This window comes from Dromaius novaehollandiae, chromosome 2 (genome assembly GCF_036370855.1).
Source record: "Dromaius novaehollandiae isolate bDroNov1 chromosome 2, bDroNov1.hap1, whole genome shotgun sequence".
In the NCBI taxonomy this organism is placed as follows: domain Eukaryota; kingdom Metazoa; phylum Chordata; class Aves; order Casuariiformes; family Dromaiidae; genus Dromaius; species Dromaius novaehollandiae.
The window spans coordinates 69,382,829-69,401,926 of NC_088099.1; the positions used below are offsets into that span (position 1 = coordinate 69,382,829).

The window sequence follows — 19,098 nt, forward strand, 5'->3', positions numbered from 1 at the left end:
CTTTCCTCTGCTCCTGATGGCTAGAATCTCCTTTTTTCTGCTTTCCTGCCCAGACTGGTCTCTCTTTCTTTGCCCAACCCATGTAATGATGGGCTTAGGCTGCACTGCATGAAATTTAAGTTAGTTGTTAGGAAATACTTTGCAGTAGTGAATATAGCTAAGTTCCAGAATTAATTGCCTCAGGAGGCTGTGCAAAGGTTCAGATTGAGATGATCTTATCTTGGCATACAAGGATGATGGGTAGCCTCTCAAAGTTGCTGGAGTCCTAAGATCTGTTTTTCTGCCTCCACTTCTTCTCACTTTTGGTTTAGCTGCTAAGCTACTTAACAGGAGAATTCACTGCTGCATGATGCTTTGGATGCAGATGCATAAATGGGTTTAAAAAGAAAAGAAAAAAAGGATTCTAACAAAGACAAGAAAGGATAAAACCTCTATTTAAGAAAGCTGGAAAAAAATACAGGGGGAGTCTAATTCTGGTTTTGCCCTCTTCTCATACTCTAAGCATGTGAAAATAGGCAGCGAGAGGATACCACGTTAGAAACGGTGCCATGGTGAAACCCTTGTGTAGCTGTTCTGACATCAAAGTGATTTGGGGCCACGTGTTCCAATGGAAGACCCTGATCTACACTACAGAATGATAGAAAACAAACACAGAAAAGAAAAAAAAACCAGCGCGGTTCAAGTCTGTCCTCACTAACTCAAGGAAGGTGGCGACAGAAGGAAGATGGGTAGAGAGCCAGCAGATGCCATAATAAGAGCCATTGTGAAACTGCATTATAGATTCATGCTGAAGGGATACACACTGGAAGTTATCTGTTGAGAAGTGTTGATAGTTTTTTCTTGAGAAATGGATGAAGAGACATAAGCTCAAAGTCTAGCCTCCCCCCTCCTGCCCTTCCCTCTACCTGGGCCGATGGGAGTGAACCAGGAAATGCTAATGTCGGCTTGTAGACAAAACCGACCATAATCTATTTGAGCAGTGTTCCCAATCTTGAGAGGTAAAGAGGCAAAACTCATCCATATGCAACACCAGAGGAGAGGAGCCTTCCTTAGGTAAACCAAAATGTTTACATTATCTATCTTTGGCAGCTGATTCCTGTTACAGCAGTTTGTCTATCACACACAAGTGTAAAATGGCAGGGCTACAGGCAAGAAGTCTAGGACTGCTAATGGACTGATGCTCACTCCCTTCCTAACAGAATTAGTAAGAGGTATGGCAAGCATATATAGATACCTCATTTACAGGTGAGACAATTGTGGCATACCACTTTTCAGCTTCAGACTCCAGGGAAAGGAGGTAAATGTCAAGCAAAAAAAGAATAGGAAAGGAAGGTCCTAGGTCAGGGCTGAAATGTTGGTCATTTTTCAAAAGACAGCTATGATGGTTCGGTTGCTTTTTTAAGCCAATGGCACACAGTCAAAAACATGAGGGAAAATAAAACTGTCTCAAAAGTTCAGAGTGAAAAACGCAAATGTCCGTTGGGGGAAGTGCTATTTTTCAGTAGGGGAAGAGAACCCTGGACTGAAAGGTGTGCCTGGGTAAGAGCTCTCCACAGCATGCAACTGAACAAAGGCTGCAGGGGAAATTCCCTCTGCCTATCCCCGCCTCTCATCCCTTTCTCCTCTTCCAGCTCCTAAACTGACCTTGCAAACTGAAAAGCGAGAGGATGTTAGGAAGACTCGGCAACTATCTCCTGAAAGTACAAAGAACGTTTAACAGGTCCCTTCTCCATTTTAGAACAAAGAGGAATACTTAAAATAGTATTAGCACAAAAGGCCCCTCACTGCAGAGCTGATGATTGTCTTCAGATCTGCAAACAGAAGAGAACACACAACTCTGCACTTTGACCTAATGTGTATGAAATCTACTTTTTGTGTGTGCGTGATTGTTATTACAAATCAACAGTGTTCCCTTATGGCTGTTCCAACTCCTCTCTGACAGGCAAAATAGTCTGAGACCTCTCAAGATGTACCATTCATGGAATTATATGCAAGGTTTTGATAAAAATAATGGCTAGGATGTAAAATGAAGCCCAGTCATTGCTGTCAAACAGTGTTTCAGTTTTGAAGGACTTGGAGACCTACATATTCATGGCATATTCATATGAAGATTGCAAATGTTCACTATTAATAAAAAGCCAGTGCTTCTCTGCATGAAGAGTCTACATTTTCATACATTTCAGAAGCACCGGCATGCCACCTGCCCACACTTTATTAATAGCAAGAGCTGGAATGCCTTAGAATTATCCATTAAAAAAGTATATAAAGAAGCTGTTTGGCATAAAGGCCATCTTCATGTCCTGGGCCTGCCAAGTACTCACCATAGTTTAATCCCTGTTCGTAACTGGGGCTTTTTGGTGCTGCAATGCAAATAAGCACATCACATAAAATGGCAGCCATGCTACTGCAGAGAGCAGGCAGCGTGTGTGAAAAGAGTACAGGTATCCTCCCAACCCATTTCAAGAACAAATTATTACTAATAATAGTCTAAAAGACAGCTTTACTGGAGGACATCATTTTCATGGGAAGTGTTAGCAGCAGCCCAAAGAAGAAAAGTTAACAGTTTTAGTGCTCAAAGACAGGAGGTTTACTGAGATTTCAAAACTGTAGTAGTTTGATCCTAGATAAAGAAATACATTTCAAGAAAAATTTGAAGAAAAAGCCACAGCTTTTGAGTGACTGGTGTTTGGAGCCTGAAAGTCCCTCTCCCTTAACTGTTTTAATTCCCATTTAGAGCAAAATAACCAAACCCAGTAACTAAACTGTCAGTTAAATCAATGATACATACAGTATTCAAAGCAAGTTTCTTCCATATATAACACTCTAAACCAGTGATAAACTTCAGCAATCTCCAAGAAATGTTTAAACGAAAAAGCAGTAATAAATCAACTTCCATAATTATTTCACTCCCACCTTATCACTTCTCAACATCCAAGTGTTCTGTATCATACATATTGGGACAGGAGACTATCAAAAATGATGTCATCACTGAGAATGTAATCATGTATGGTCTCATTTGCCTATCTCACTTTAATGAAATGCTTTCATTTGATCTTGAGTGCTGCAATGAAGCATTTACTCTAGGCTGGACCCAAGACTCTTGCTATTCCCTCTTGGCACAATTGACTCTTGTATGTAATTCAAGCACATTTGTGTTTAGTGGCACGAACTTGTTAACCATGGTCAATTATATTCTGATAACTCCGAGAAATGGAGTTCAGTAATAGTAGCAGCTAAGAACAATTTTCCTCCCAAATGCTACACAGATGAAAGACATGATTTTTCCCCTGCTTTCATTTTCAGCAGCAGTTTTAAATATCACGTATTTCACCGCATGCCTTTCACATCCTAAATATCTTGGACTTAGTTCAGAGTTTTGAATATCATGTAAATTATGTAAATCTTGAGGCTTAAATATAAGCTTGGTATCCTCTGAAGACACTGTCACTTCTACTTTTGAAGTTTTTCTTGCCAATCTCATATGTTCCAAATAAACTGCTCCAAAGCTCATCAAAATATTTTCTCTGGAATCAGTTACACAGATCAGCCTTTTCAGGCTACCAGTCACTAACAGCCAACCACCCTGTGCTCTCCAGGGGCAACGGTACATAACAATTGCCTGTCAGAAGGACAAATAGAACTGGTTGGATGCCTGGTTATAAGTAATTATAAATGAGATATCATGCGTAAAAGAAGAGAACATTCTGTCATTTCTCTCATTTAACATACCAGCTGAAATGAAATCATTGTTAATTGGTAGGTAGGTATCCAGTAGTAGGTATGTCATCTAGAAATGTCATCCAATTTTCCCTAAATTAAAAATTGTCCAAAATGTTCTCTTATCTGAGAGCCTTCTGAAACTGTGTTTTCCGAACTCCACTAGATTACATTTGGAGACTAACCACTGAATGCATATGAGCGTGCAGATCACAGACACAAGCAGATTAAACCATTTCATTTCCAAACCAATAACAGAAGTACTGGATACAGCTTTGCTTTGAATAAACCTACCTATTGTTAGACATGTACAGAAAGACAGTGTCTCAGATATAAAGAAGATGAGATTATACTGTCAGTTTGATGAAGCTTGCTCTATACCGTATGTATTTTCTTTATCGTCGTCAAGAGGGAACAAACATTCTTCTCCCCCATAACTATTATAGGATGTCTATGAAGGCATTTTATTCCATAAAGAAGCCAATTATCTATATCACACATATTATAGGCTTGGAAAGAATAGTGCTGCTGCTTGTTAATTTCTAAAAGTCATTAAACTGTATTATTTTAATTAAACAAAGTAATCTAACAGGCACTGCAGATGTGACTGGTGTGCATTTTGAAAACTTTATTAGTTCTTCATTCTCAATATACTCTTGCCAGAAATGATCAGAATCTAGTGACTAGCTCAGTTCAGATGATACAGATCAATAAAGAAGCTTTTTACGAGCAGCTACCGCAGCAAACAGCAACAGTGGAGTCATAAGACTATAAAATCTTTCTTTTGAGGGCACAGTTGATTTTAAAACAGTGAAACAGGCAGGAGCCATTTTTACTGAAAAATGGTGAAAATCAGAGGTATAAGTAATGGCTTTGGTTTTAACCAAAGGACAGACAAAAAATCAGAGTGTTTTTACAGTATTTTGCCAACCCAATTGTGTGAATATCACAGTTCTTTTCAGAACATTAAAACAAATACTCAAGACTGTTTAAATGGCTAATTTATTCCTGAAACGTGGAAGTCTTTAAAATGCAATCTGGTGAATCCTTAAGACTGTTTGGTAACACAACCCTATGGTTTCTGGAGTCATATAGGTAGAAGAGCTTCCCCTGTTCTATACATTCACCCTTCCCATGTTCATCAGCCTGACAGATGCCTTAAAAAATTTACAAAACTCCATATGGATAGACTACTAAGTAACTGCTTCACTTCTCTCCTCACTCATGTATATATGCATCTCCCCCTGTATTCTCATAAGCATTTCTCTGCATTCCCCCCCTCATCATCCAGCTCTTATCCTCTCTGGCACAGCAGTCCAAGCAGCAAGGCCAAGGGAGGGCCTTTTGCAATTCTGCCTCTCTCCTAAATTGTGCAGAATTTCGGCTTCCAAGAGGAACACAACTATACAACTACTGCTGACAGAGGAAGGTAGTCGCTGAGGCAGCTGGTGTCAGGTTACTGACAGCTTTGAAAAATCAAGATCATACACTTGAACTTGTCTTGAGGACTTCTTCAATAGGCAGCCAATGAAAAATGGAAGGAGTAAGCAAAAGTAGAGCACTGCGCTTTTTCTGACATCTGCTGATGAGCAAGTGAGCAACTTTACACTGTGTTACCTGGAGTTCTATGTGCCGTCTGCACTCCCTACAGGCTGCAAAATTAGGCATGACTACAGTTCGCTTTTCAGCAAGCAAATTAGGTACTGCAAGGTGTTCCCTCTTAAAGATCCTTAGAACACCTGAGGGATGAAGGTGAGAGAAAGCTAGGGAGAAAGACTGAGTTTAAGGGATTCCTGAGCATGAACCTGACTTGTAGCCCTTATGCTGTTCATGCAACTGTTAAATAAAAATACTCCTATGTTTACTCAGTGCTTCCTCAGAAATATTACAAGAATGTAATTATTAGAACTGAAGAGAGGAGAAAAGTCCTCTTTCATGGACAACTGCAATTTTTTGAATTCTGATTTCCTTTGTGTGTCAAAGCTCCAAGGCAGTCTCCCAGATGAACTTTCTGAGACCTGCCCTTGATTTCCCAATTTTGAACAATCTAGAGAAGCAAGTCAACAAGATACCAAACTGCCTAGTCAATAAAGTCTGTTAAAACAGCCCACTTTCAAACTTCTTACAACATGTACAATATTAAATCTGTAAGATACTGGGCTTTGGCTCTTATGCACTTTGCACTGTGCTGGCACTATTTATTGAACTCTCTTTCCACTAGTTTAAAAATGGTGTATACATACATATGTATATACACATACATATACACACATACACATATACACACATATATATGTGTGCAGAGTTATGAAAAAACAAAATGAAAACATCAGAAGGGCCTATTATGGACAAAATACGTCATTATAAACATGCTTAAGGCAAAAACTGAACACTCAATTGAGGCAAGAGAAAAGCATACCTGTGAAAAGCCGATCACCTCTCCATTTTCATCCAGCATGTTAAAATTAATGATTGGACCCTGGACATCAGGACTGCTGAAATCTGTATCACTATAAATATGTACTACAGGCGCCCCATTGGCATATTTTAAGGTAGACAGCACAGTATAAGTATAGTGAGCTAATGCAAATGTATGCTGTTTTATGTTCTCCATTCCACCTACAAAAAAAGAAGAAAAAGCAGATACATGTCAGATAACTTTAAAAATGGAAGATTTGGGGATGTAATCAGCACGAAATTGGCGGGTTTGGGTTCCTTTAAATAAATATACACTTTGCACGTGTCTCTTTCTATGTACAAAAAGCTTCAGTAGTACTGTAACAGGAGGGATTTATCTACAAATCTATCTCCTGGAGAAATCTGAAGTTAGGCTGAAATGGATTGGTGCACATTACAACACTGATAGTTCCAGCCTATACATCTCACTAAGATGTTCTGGCACAATTAATTTGAAAAGCAGGTTTTGCTCCAAATCTGGCTCTGCAGATCACGAGGATGAGGCATCAACCCTCGCACAGCACAGAAAGCAAACTGCTGTGTCTAGGATAAAATAAAAATAATAAAATTCTAAATGAAATGATAAAATACAAGTCTTGGTCTACACAGAAGTTTTTAGAATATTAAAGTAATATTCTTCTAAGCCTGCTTTTCTTCTTTTTTCAAAAGAAAAAGAAAGAGGATATTGTGAATGCCTCATTGACTACACTAATGCAATCTATTTGCTCCAGAGAAGCTTCGCAGAGAGGAAGTTTTCACAGAACTTGGCCTGGAAAAGCATAATGAAGGAATATGTCATCCTTCCTTATTTTTTGCTACACCAAGTAGTTTGGAAAAGAGGACCGCACAGATTTCCTAACAGATGGAGACCTCTGCTACATTTCTGCTTTCTCAGAGGAGGCTGCGTCTCTGAGTGAGCTGTGACTATCAGAATGGCTTCTCACCCTCGCACTCAGAGATATGCCACAGCATGATGCATCACGGTCACCAGTGAACTCAGGGATATTTTGATTCTCTGCAGGAAGCTCAAACATAAGCTTCAGGTACAAAAACAGTCTTTTCCATCAAAGGAGAATGTATCTAAGCTGAGAAGATGAAGCAAGTTGTGATATTCACTGGACAAACAGACAGGAGGCAGTTACTGCGTATGATAGTAAATACAGTATGCAAATGGGAATAAAAACATGAATTATCATACAGTACAGTACTCTGATAAACAAGAAAAATATAAGTAATCTCCAAAGTATAAACTGAAAGACAGTGAATTCTCACCTTTACAGAGGATAATTAGAAGATAACAACATGACTAACAAGTATTTTAGGCAACATGGGCATGCTTAGAGCAGATACCCGAAGGCTAAGAACACATTTAAACTCAATCAAATCTCCACTGAAGACAGCTGGAGTCTTGGCTGAAAAAACAGATTGGTTTCTGTTATGCATACCACGGCTTGCAGTAAGATGGACATACATCACATGAAAAAAAAAAGAATAATAATATCCTCAAAAGCCTCTGGAAGTAGAACAGTATTATTCTGCTCGGGTTTTAGATGCAGAATATATTCTGTAATGTCAAGTATCATATTTGAATTACATGAACATTTTGTAACTAAAAAGATGGTTGGCATTTTCTTTTACTTTTTCTTTTTTAACTGTGTAACTATGAATCTTATCACACTTATTTCTGTGAATACCATTTTTATATCTGAATATCTCGAAATTCTTGCAGTCTGCTATAATCTCCTTTGGACAGAAATCTTGTAATCTGCTTGTTGACATCTGTACTTTTACTTGTAAAAGGACTGTCTTGTTTCTGAATGTATAAAAAGGAAAAGTAATATATCTTACTGCTGACATATAGAAGAATCGCAGATCCTTTTATATCATATTTTATATTGTTTCATACTAATTGTTACTTCATATTTTATATTTTGTTATTTTCATTCAGTTTCTAAATCATGTGCTATCTATCTCCTTTATATAAGCTAGGAGAGCAGACAGTGCAATCATAGAAATAGGCTAGAAATAAGCTGGACGTACACATTTTTGGTGCTAAATAATAACAACAGAGGAATAAGTTATTGAATGAGATACTAACACATGCAGGACTTAAAAGGAACGTTGTCAGAAGCTAATCAGTACAATTTCTAGATGTTAGCTACAGTAAACTTGGCAAGCGTCTCTAGAACATTTTGGTCTCAAAGATGATTTGTATTTTCAGAATCCTGGAGAAGAAAAGAATTGCCTAGTCGGAGATGTCCTGTTTGGTAGAAGTTAGGAGGGCTGAGAAATCTTATTTCTCAGCAATTGTCAGTGAGTAGCTATCTCTGCAGAACTGACTGCCTGTCAGTCGCTGAGATGTCTTTAATCTCCTGATTCAGAGCTCTTCCAAATTGGCAGGAACCTTTTAACGGAAGATTAAACTACTCTCCTCATGTCTTGTTGAAGAAATCTCTTACTCAGAAATTTCAGTCTCTCATTCACAGCAATCATCCTGCTATCATTTCTACATTCTCTTTAGCCATTTGCTTTTAAAGTTGCTTAATCACATTTCCTTGTTCATTAGTTAGAAGCTGATGAGCCTTTTAATTATTTATTCTGACAAATACAAATGCAGTCGCCTGCAGTTGCTTTCCCTCACAGTGACTGGAAAGAGGAAACGGTGTTGCCAGGGTCCATATTTTTAAGTAGTAGAATAGGTTGTGATTAGGTCTGATGTCAAAGAAAACCCTGTGAAACAAATGCCAACAATCTGATGTTTGTTCTGACAGGAAAAAAAAGCATATATTCAGAAAATAGATTTGATTTATTTTTATTTTTCTAAACAAAACAATCTGTACTGTGCCCTGCATAAATCCTGTTCTTATCTCACCTCCTCTTCCCACTAGGGAAAAGAAAATAAAGAAGGAAAAATAAAAAACAACACATCTTCAACCTCTGATCCAATCTAAGGACAGGCATTATTGCAGATAGTCTCATATTAGGGACGACAAAAATTAAGCTCACTGCTTGACATAACCTAACTGAGGTATGTGAGAAGGCAATCTCTATATTGTGGTCAACTTGGTATTTGTTAGCATATTCCATTTCTGCATTTTGTCTTCTATCTATCCAGAACTCTGTTCATGTGTCCATGTCCTTAACTCTGAATAGTTGGAGACTCTTCTCTAGCTGCCTATGTGGGGCTAAAGCCTTAAGTCTTTTGCAAGATGTATGCCTTGGAAAAAGCTTCAGAACTTCAGCTTGAGAAGGTGCTGGAAAGGACTCAAGTGCCCTGATTCCCCGCTATCTCATGGATGTTACTGCTCATCACTGCACTGTTTCATTACAGGCAAGTACATCAAGTTCCTCCTAAAAGTTATTTTTAAAAGAAGAGCAATTTGTGCACTCTGCATTTTGGACTAGAGTGAATCTGATGTAGCCTAAATGATACCAGAAAAAGCCTGCCTACAACCACTAACTGGATCTGTGCGTGTAGGAACATATCCAGCATAAAAGGTGCGCACAATGCACAATCTGCACTTCTTAATTGCTTACATCTTCCAATGGTGCGAATGTAAGGACTTCCTTGACTAAAGGAAAACTCCTGTGTTTCTGTGGATGAATATGTCTCTTATTACTTTGCCCCTGTGTGTATGTTCTGAGTTTATGCAAAGTCGGGCATGATCATTGCATTATTTTTCTTCCCAGTAATACAGCAGTTTTCACACTATCTGATGCCACAATGAATGGCATATGTTTTTGCACTGGCACAATTTTGAGCTGAAAAGCTCAACAAAAAAAGTTCGTACTTTCATGTAAAACCTCCTGGCCAAAGTACTCTAGTTAGCCTGTGGCAGTGCCGTTAAGCCCCATCAGTGAGGTGATGGGCAACAGGGTGTTGGGGTCGGCACGTAATGGTTTCTTGCTGCCGCTCCTTAGGTCGCAGTCCCTTTGAGGTGTCCTTGACCCGGTGTGGGTCACCCACAGGCCACGATCCCCTCAGAGGTGTACCTCCTCTGGCATGGAGCGCCTCCTCTATCTCCCTGTGTGTGTCCTCACATGCATCTTCCCACATCTCCTCCCACGTGTCTTGTTTTGTCTCCTCTCTCATACATCTTTTTGTGCCTTCCGCCGTCTCCTTCTGTGTATCCTCTCAGTGCATCCTTACACGTCTCCTCCTATGTCTCCAGCCCCTCGCAGCTGCTGCCCTTTCTTAAATTTGTCCAAGCAGTGGTGGCCTGGGTTCCTTGAACTCGCTGTGGTTTTGGTGTGTGGAGGGGCTATTTTCATCCATTTTGGAGCTGGCTGGAGAGGGCTGCGACCAGCCCAGGGCAACTCAGCCTCTTCCCACACAGGGCATCCCTGCAGCCCCCTGCTACCAAAACCCTGCCAGTTATGCCCAATACAATGCTACTGCATCTTGATTGGTTAGCACAGGCTCAGAACTACCATCTTATACTTCGTTTTGGATTCTGTTACCAAAATTGATATGGCTTTGCTGAAGAAAATTCAGAGTGCTAGTGATGCTCTTCTGCACAATGGTGTACATTTTTGCATGCTGCTGGCTACTTCTCATGGTAGCTAGCCACAAGTGCAATTGTTCTTAGCAAATCGTGACAGCTATTGCACAGAGCATATTGCAAGTGCTTATTCTGCTTTGCTAAAAGACTGTATTTCTTCATATGGATTTACTTTCCAGGAGCCTGACAAAAACAAGGCCAACATTGACGTGTTTTCATAACCGCCTCAGTAGTTATCAGATCTTACCACTTACGAAACCTCTGGCCCTTTTATGAAGGGCAAACAAAAACATTCTCTTTCTTCTAGCTACTACCAGAAAGCAGATATTTCCAGTCTATGTTTCTTTCCCAGTTCCATGACTTCAGAGCAGCCACCCAAAGGTCTGTTGCTGTTAGGTAGCAAAGCCAGATCAGTTCATTCAAACTCAAAACAGACGGAGAAGAGACCCGAGAATGATGTTCTTTACCTTCCTTGGGTATGTACACAAAAGCAATCTATTGCTGGGTAACCCACAGACACATTTACAATGTCAGCTTTTCCACAGAAGCTGCATGTATGCCTGGTCCCATCCATAGGGAATGTGGGACAATTTAACCTCCTGCATGAGAAGAGCAACTTATCTTACATTTACTGTGGAGTAATAATAGTGCATTCAGAGTGCGAAAGATGCGGTTGTCACCAAGGTACTGTAAATCCACTGCCTGGCTTACCTAACTTCTTCTATTTGTATTCTCTCTGGCTTATTCTATACGCAAAATAGAGTAACATTTTATTTTATCTGTGGAGTTTTATCCAATTAGAGAATTATGAAATACATAAACATCTGGTAAGTTTTTACAGTAGAATGCTTTGAATTAGTAGAGACTTGGTTTTGCATTATGGGAAACAATCTTCCATCCAAAACAACCAGGATTTCAGTAGCTAGTTGTTTCAAATGTTACTTTTCCCTAAAAGAACTGTAGACAGACAGGCATATGTCAAAAGTAAAAGATTTTGAATAAAGAAATTAAGATAAAGCAGAGACTGAAATTGATCCTCTAGAATAAGAGCTCTAGTGCTTAAAGGTTTCCAGGCCATACTCAGGAACCTCTGTAAACTGCATTCAAATACATTTGTTATCTCTCTGATGATGAGGAATTAAATTTCAGAGATAAGGAAGAAGAGAGCCATAAATCAAATATACTGTTATTTTTCTAACTTGCTGTGAAAAAACACAGGGACTGAGGTTTAAGTGGACAAATTCCCTGTTACTCCAGTAAATTCAGACTCACCTAGAGTTTTGGATAGGAAGAAGATCAATGTGATTTGTTATTCTTCATCATTACCTCACAGATAGCAATGAGGTGGGGAAATGAAGAGCTGAAATGTGAGCAAACCAGCAAGCACAGAGTGAAAACAAGATGTAGCCACCTTCTAATAAATCCCACCCAAGACAGATAGCCACATGGGATCTCTGAGTCAATGTACTAATGAAGCCCTGGAACCTGTAACTCCTGTCAAAAATTCAGACTGTTTCCTTCACTTCCTACAAAAAGCTTACTTTCAGATTCATTCCTGAGACTGGTTCACTTTGCATTCTTTTATGTACAGAACTGAATATTTCTGATTGAATTCTGTCACCTATTTAGTGTGATTCTCCCAGAAAACATATTTTGACATTTAACTTTGCAATGATAGCTTCATATTTCTCCTTTGCAGATCTGACAATATATCCATATTGTCAATTGACAATACATTAAACAATATATTCTAGCCAGTGCTATTTTTAGCAATTCCACTCCAAACAGACCACTGCAAACACAAAAATGAAACATTCATATGAAGATCCAACCTCCCCCCGCCGCCCCTGAAGTGCAATCTTTAAAAGGGATAAATACAATGCTAGAGGAGTAAATAATCAGAAGTGAATATAATCAAATTAATAAGAAATCTTCATGGCTTGTTCTGTAGTGTGGCTTCTGGGCCTCAATATTTTTCTACAATCATCAGTAAAACTATTAATTACACACATTCTTAGTGGAGTTTTTTTGAATTATGAGAACAGCTATCCTACGTCAGACCAAAAGTCCATTTAGCAACCGCCTGTCTGCCACAGTGACAAATAGCAGATGTCTAGGGAAAAATACATGAAAAATACTGTGTAACATGTGAGAAACCACAATTGATAGTTTAAGGATTAAATAAATCGAATATAAAAAAAAAATACATGACATGAGCTTATGGATTGGCTAACATGAGCAACTTAACATGACTTTCAAAAAAGTACTGAGGACGTTAAGAGCTCCTAATGGAACTTAACATTAAAGCTGATTCATTGATACTTCCTTGGACTCGACAGAAAGGAGCTATTCTAATGTAATACCACTGCAATATTGTTCAAAACAGTTAGCAAATCTAGTTCATTAAAGCTCAACACAAAAAATTGTAACCGGTCTATCAGCAAACTCACAGAGCCACCCATCATTCACACTCACAGAAAACGTGTAAGACATAGAAAGATTGCAAAGTCCTTAGTCACACTGACTCCCATCAGCCTGAACTATAAAACACATATAAGAAAAAACTGACTTGGGGAACACAAAGTGGGACCAATGATGACTGTTTCTGCAACCTCAGGGGCTACGTTTTTATACAAGAAGGGAAAAATTTGTACCCCCAGATGTCATTTTTACTTTTAAAACATAATATCACCCCAGGCATAGATTATAGCAGGCTTTTTCCTGAAGTTATGATGCAATAAAAATTTACGTAAAAAAGGAAATTTTGGTTATGAGACTATGGTCTTTCCTCACAAGACCAAGTATCCGGGCCTGAAAATTTGGATGGACTCTTGCAACTTAATCAAATATTTATGTACTTACTCTGCAAGCAAAATGGAGAGCCACTTTATATTCTCAATACTTCTAATTCCATGCAAAATTCAATGTGTAATAGAGGGACCTTATACTCTCTCAACACTAATTCTTTGCATAATAGCTTAAATCCTTTTATTCTCCTCCCTCTCCCACACCATCTCAATATTAGACTGTGGAAAGCAATTGATTAATCCTCTACTCAGAGTGTTATACTGAAACCAAACATGAAACATATTCAGTGTTTATCTTAATGAACAGAAGGCTCTTTGATGCCCCATCTCTCACTTCTTTAGAGCAGCTAATTCATGCTCTGTTTTTATACAGCAAGGGAAGTTAGAAGTCTTTGTTCTGAATAAAACATTCTGAAAGAAGCAGCTCCTGATTTTCAAATATAATGAGGAGCACTTTTCCTTCTTAATTTCTTGGGAGTAGTAAGAGAACAGAGGTAGCACATGCCAGCTGGCTGGCTTGTAGTATAACTGTTTTAATCACAGGTACAATTCCATTTGAGTTAGCTGCTTGTTAGACATAAAAACTATCTAATAATACAAATCAGCTCCAGATAAGAGAATGAAATTTACTCTTTGCTATTTTTATTGGATTTCTTTTTTGGGTGGGAGAGGTGTCTTCTTTTTCTTTCAGGAACCCAAGCCATATTCTTAGCAGAGGAATTCATTTCAGGATGACTTTTTAAACCATAAAACAAGCAACGCAAAACATGAGGGGAATGGAGAGACTTTCTTAAAAAGGTAGAGTGCTTTGCACACCTCATGGAAGCAGCCTTCAAATCAGATCTCCAAAGTGCACAGGACCCCACAGAGGTTTCTGCAATGCAACAACAGTATCATCCCTGAAAGTGCTTATTCATGAGACAGTCATGTTTTTCCTCTAAAGGCTTTATCTCCCAAGATTTCTCTCAGTCCAGCAGAACAACTTCTGCTTACGATTCTGTCATTCTAAGGACTACCTGCAAGAGAAGCTTGTACTGTAAAAGCACATGAATTCTTCCAGTAGCCATTACAAACCTAAGTGTAACATCTAGGCCTGTTTTCTGCTCTGATATAAAAGTGGTTTTGCTGCCTAACAGAGCCTGTCACGCACAATTCCTTGAAGTCAGCATGTAAAAGCTTCACCAGAGCTTGTTTCCTGGTCTTTTCCACTCTCCACATCTAGACTGCTAATACAAGGCAAAGCATAAAACACTTTCCCTCAAAGCTACAGTCTTGGAGACTGAGAAAACAGAAGATCAGGCAACAAGTCTATCATAAGACTAAGCACTGACTTTTCAAGAAATCTTATTTATTTATATATTTTACTCAGCAAGAGGAAAAGCTTTCTCATCTTCGGCCCAGCCAGAAACTATGATACCACCAGGTGTGTAGTTAAGTACAATTATTCCCTCAAATAACTTTTCTATAAGGCCCAATCCCCAGTACAGCTGCAGACCAAAGGCGACAAACAGCTTGCAGCAATAATAAGCTGAATATAAAGCAAAATCCAAGTGTGTTTTTCTTAGGAAGAAACCTCTCCCTCAACATCAAGAGGAACTTTAAAAATATTCTGAAAACCCATCTGGCTTCTGTCTTTTTCTCACTAATACTACAGAACTCAATCAAAATCCTTGCTGGGATATAAGCCAATTCCATATCAAAGCTCACCACCTCTGTATTATGTTTACATGGGAAAATACAAAGAAGGACGGTAATCATGCGCTCAGACTAAGCACTTCGATACCCACTGGCTTGATCCTACCTTCCTACAGGTTTTATATTAGCAATCCCTTTAACCTAACATTTCTGGAAACTCTGTGAGGGAGACAACTCTGGTGCCCAAGGAAGCATATCGATTTACATTCCAGGTTTTTCCTGCCTGATGATATCAGTTGGACACCTTTCCTCTTTCTCTCTGACAATAGGCTGTGGCTGCCAGCACAGTAAGCAGCAGGATGTCTGCTCTTGTGCAGCCTTCTCAACTCATTCTTTGTAAGGCTTCAAAGAGCCCATCACAGCAATACAACAAAAATCCCTAAGCTTATTACTAATTAGACCAAGAAATAATGTATAAAAAAGAGAAATTCCTAGAGAACAAATTATAAGGCATGAAGTGGTTCAAATTTTCCATTCTGTGTCTGTAGCCCTCAGAAATATTCAAAATTTTGTAAAATAAGCTCTAGTCTTTGTGATCAATATAACAAGCTTTTACTTACTGGAAGTTTGGATTTCCTGATATCCCTCACTTTCTGATGGCGTGAAAAGATGCTCTGCCTTCTGTTTTGCATTGTCAGACTAGACCTCTGCTGGGTAATGTTATTAAAATAACAGCTAACATGGAGGGAACTAACCGAGTTTTTCACTAAATAGAAGTAATGAAACAGTGACAACAAATTCTAAAAACTGCTTTGAAATTTCCTTGATTTGATGCCTTAATCATAAAGAAGCATGCATTAATATTGCAAAGCACTAGTATTCTTGGGCCTCATCCTAAACTGAATTATACCAGTACCTGTCCCAGGCTTTTTAAGCAGGTAAATGTTTTAATAAATATCTGGGACTGACACTACAAGACAATCCTTTAGCTTAGCAACTCAGGAACTTCTATCTTCTTCAGTCTCTTACTGTCACTTTTATTGATCCAGCCCGAAGGTCACAGCATTAACTCTGCTTTATATCACTCGCTGTTCTTGTGAGGAGCAGAAGAGTGACCCATTGATATACTTCCTTCATGTGGCCATTTTTTCCAGCAGGGATCTGGCAGGCTCAGACCTCCTGAAGTTCATTGGCTAGGTATATGTGAAAGTGAAATGTGTGAACACTCATAACACAGATTCTAAAAGTAAAAATTAAGAGCGAAAATGTCTACCTTGCCATAATGTTCCACATTCTCAAAAAACATATTTAAGCAATAATATTGTACTCCCAGTCTCACTTCCCAACAGTTCCTTCAATACAAGTGACAGGCCAGTACTTCTTAAAGTATGGGCATTACTGTGGGACACTTAGCAACAACCTATGCAAGCTTGTACCAGTGCTTTTGTGAGCAGAATGTCCTGCAGCGTTGGCTGGTATAAATGAACTGTTGGCAGGTTGTCATCACATTGCTCATTCCCGCAAGCTTCTGAAATCCACAGCACCTAACACATTGTGTGCTCTCCAAGTTATGGGGGTGACAACTAACAATATAGCGTGGCAGATAAAGAAAGAACATCTGTAACTTTGTAAGGCATAGGGTAGGTACTTTGATCAGTTTTAAGTTAAGTGTGCAAACATATGAAAAAGGAAGACTGGAAGAGAAATCTGAACTGGATAAGACACAGATAATAAGAACATTATGAAGTAATTAATTCTAGTTTTTACTTCCTTCTAAATATTGTAAATAGTGTTTTAGAAAGAACCAAACATCCTTGGTATTACACCAGCTTCGGTGAGCTATAACACCATAAATCAGTCAGAATCTGTGCTTCAGATTCAGTTCAGAAGAGCTGATGTGTTTCAAGGCACGAGCAATTCTTCTGTGCACCACCTGCTGTCTCGTGTTGTAGATCAGTATCTGCAGCAACCTACAGAACTGCCGCTTAAACAGACTTACTATGGACAGAGTTAAAAGAAAACACTGATCCAAGCAAGGCAGCAGTAAAGGACAAACACTGCTATCTGAGAGAGGAGCTACTGTCAAGGAAGAGCAGCAAGCAAGAATGAACTTAAAGCCTGGCCTTTTCCCACGGTAACCTGTTAAACCTGAGCTCAGCAGAAGTGATGGAAAAAAAGCTTGGGCTGCTGGTGTGTCAGGTGACAGACTTTGAGGTTAAGATTAGAAATGGCTTAAACAAAACCCTTTTCCCCATCATTTCAATTTCAAAAATTTTTAACAACACCAAAGCTCGGGAAGAGTCAGACTAAGGCACCATTCACAAACTTCTCTTTTCAGATGAGAAAGAGCAGACAGGAAGTTCTCTTCCCATCAATTAGGGATGAAGCTACTACACTCATGCAGTATCTGAGGCTCCTAGATTCACTTATCTCTTCCCTTGAGAAGCTTCAAACTTTAGTCTGTCACCACGGATAACAATAAAATAATACATCTCACTTTCCTAGTTCACTTGGAGCTCTCAATTTTTGGAACGCTTTTCCTTACATTTCAGCACAATATTACTATAGTGGTAATATGTGCTACTTCCATTCAGGCTGTCCTATGAGATCCATATTTTAAGATGGTAAAGAATATGCTTAGGGTAACAAAGAACAATAGTTCTTTTTGTGTTTTCCAGCTATTTAGTATTATCCGCCACACCTTTGTTTATTTTTTGATTTGTCATCTTTCCGAAGACATCTAGAATGCAGAAACAGGCCCCTTTTATTACCTGATAAATGCAAATATGTAAATAATAAACAGGCCTTTACCAGGGAACAAAGAAATTTAAGGAAAACCTTGTTACCGTCTTCTTCCTTCTTGTCCCATCAATGGAAAGTACAATTTTGCAACTATAAATGAAAAGTCTGACTATGAAATGAGCTTTATAGTTAAAGCATTACGAAAGAATAATCTTTAAAAACGAACTGTGGCTACTACAACGAACAGACACCAAGTGTTATTACTGTCAGCAAACAAAGTTGACACAGGCTTAGCTGCATAACCATTAGCTACACAGAGCTGCTAAACATGAGATAGCTGTACAACATGAGATATGTAAATTCCATAATATGAATAATCTGATTTATTACCTCAGCCTCTATGGAAAACCAGAATTCCTTGAATTACAAAATCTTCTTGTTAAAATGTTCTAAAAATTTTTGATTTACCAAACAGGCTAATAATACAATATCCAAATTAACAATAGCACTGCATATTTATAACTAGCCAAGATACTTCCTTAAGCAGCCTGTAATATTAACAACAGGCACTATTAGTCATAGCATATGCTGGAATACTGACACTATTAATACTACTAGGTTATAAGTCTACGGACCTTTAGCACATTACAGGACCTTATAACCATTCACAGAATGGGAACACAACACTTCACTGCGGTATATATGTCTTGCTTTGTTTTTTATTTGCAAAGAAGTAGACTGACTCTTTTTCATGAAAAAAGTTCTATTTAGCCTATTATATTTATATATCTTCTTAAAACAAGGCATACCATATAGTTACACAGTATTTTTTTAAGAAATATATGTTCATCTAATGCTCTTTGATTTTTCCATCTTGATGGGTACCTAACTCACTATAGGAAACAATTTAAACCTCTTCCATTGTACACAGTGAGATAACCTTAGATAACCTTGACTAGGTTTAGGCTCTCTAGCCAAGCAGTTGGGAGCCCTGTTCTGCAGACTAAACAACTCTATCTTTTTAAACATTATTGTTCAGCCTATTTTGTTTGTTAGGTGACTTCACGGAACAGATTCCCTTTTTTGATTTGAACTAATCTAGAAGTGCTTTGTCAAGTTGTCCAAGCTTCTAGTATTCTTAGAATAGCTCTTTCTGGTCTAACTAGGCCTCCAGTGGTCCTAACTAAATAGAAGGTGACCCCACAGGAATTATACCACCGTACTGTGTTAGTTCTTGA

General features: G+C 38.6%; 1 protein-coding gene across 7 annotated transcripts in view; it reads right to left on the reverse strand.

The window, feature by feature from the left end:
* Positions 1-19,098, reverse strand: part of MOCOS (molybdenum cofactor sulfurase) — a 373,228-nt gene that overhangs the window by 49,669 nt on the left and 304,461 nt on the right. For all 7 annotated transcript variants that reach the window (XM_026099873.2, XM_026099875.2, XM_026099874.2 and 4 more), the window contains one exon: positions 6,137-6,336. In XM_026099873.2, the coding sequence (XP_025955658.1) occupies positions 6,137-6,336 (200 nt within the window). The remainder of the gene's footprint in view (positions 1-6,136; positions 6,337-19,098) is intronic.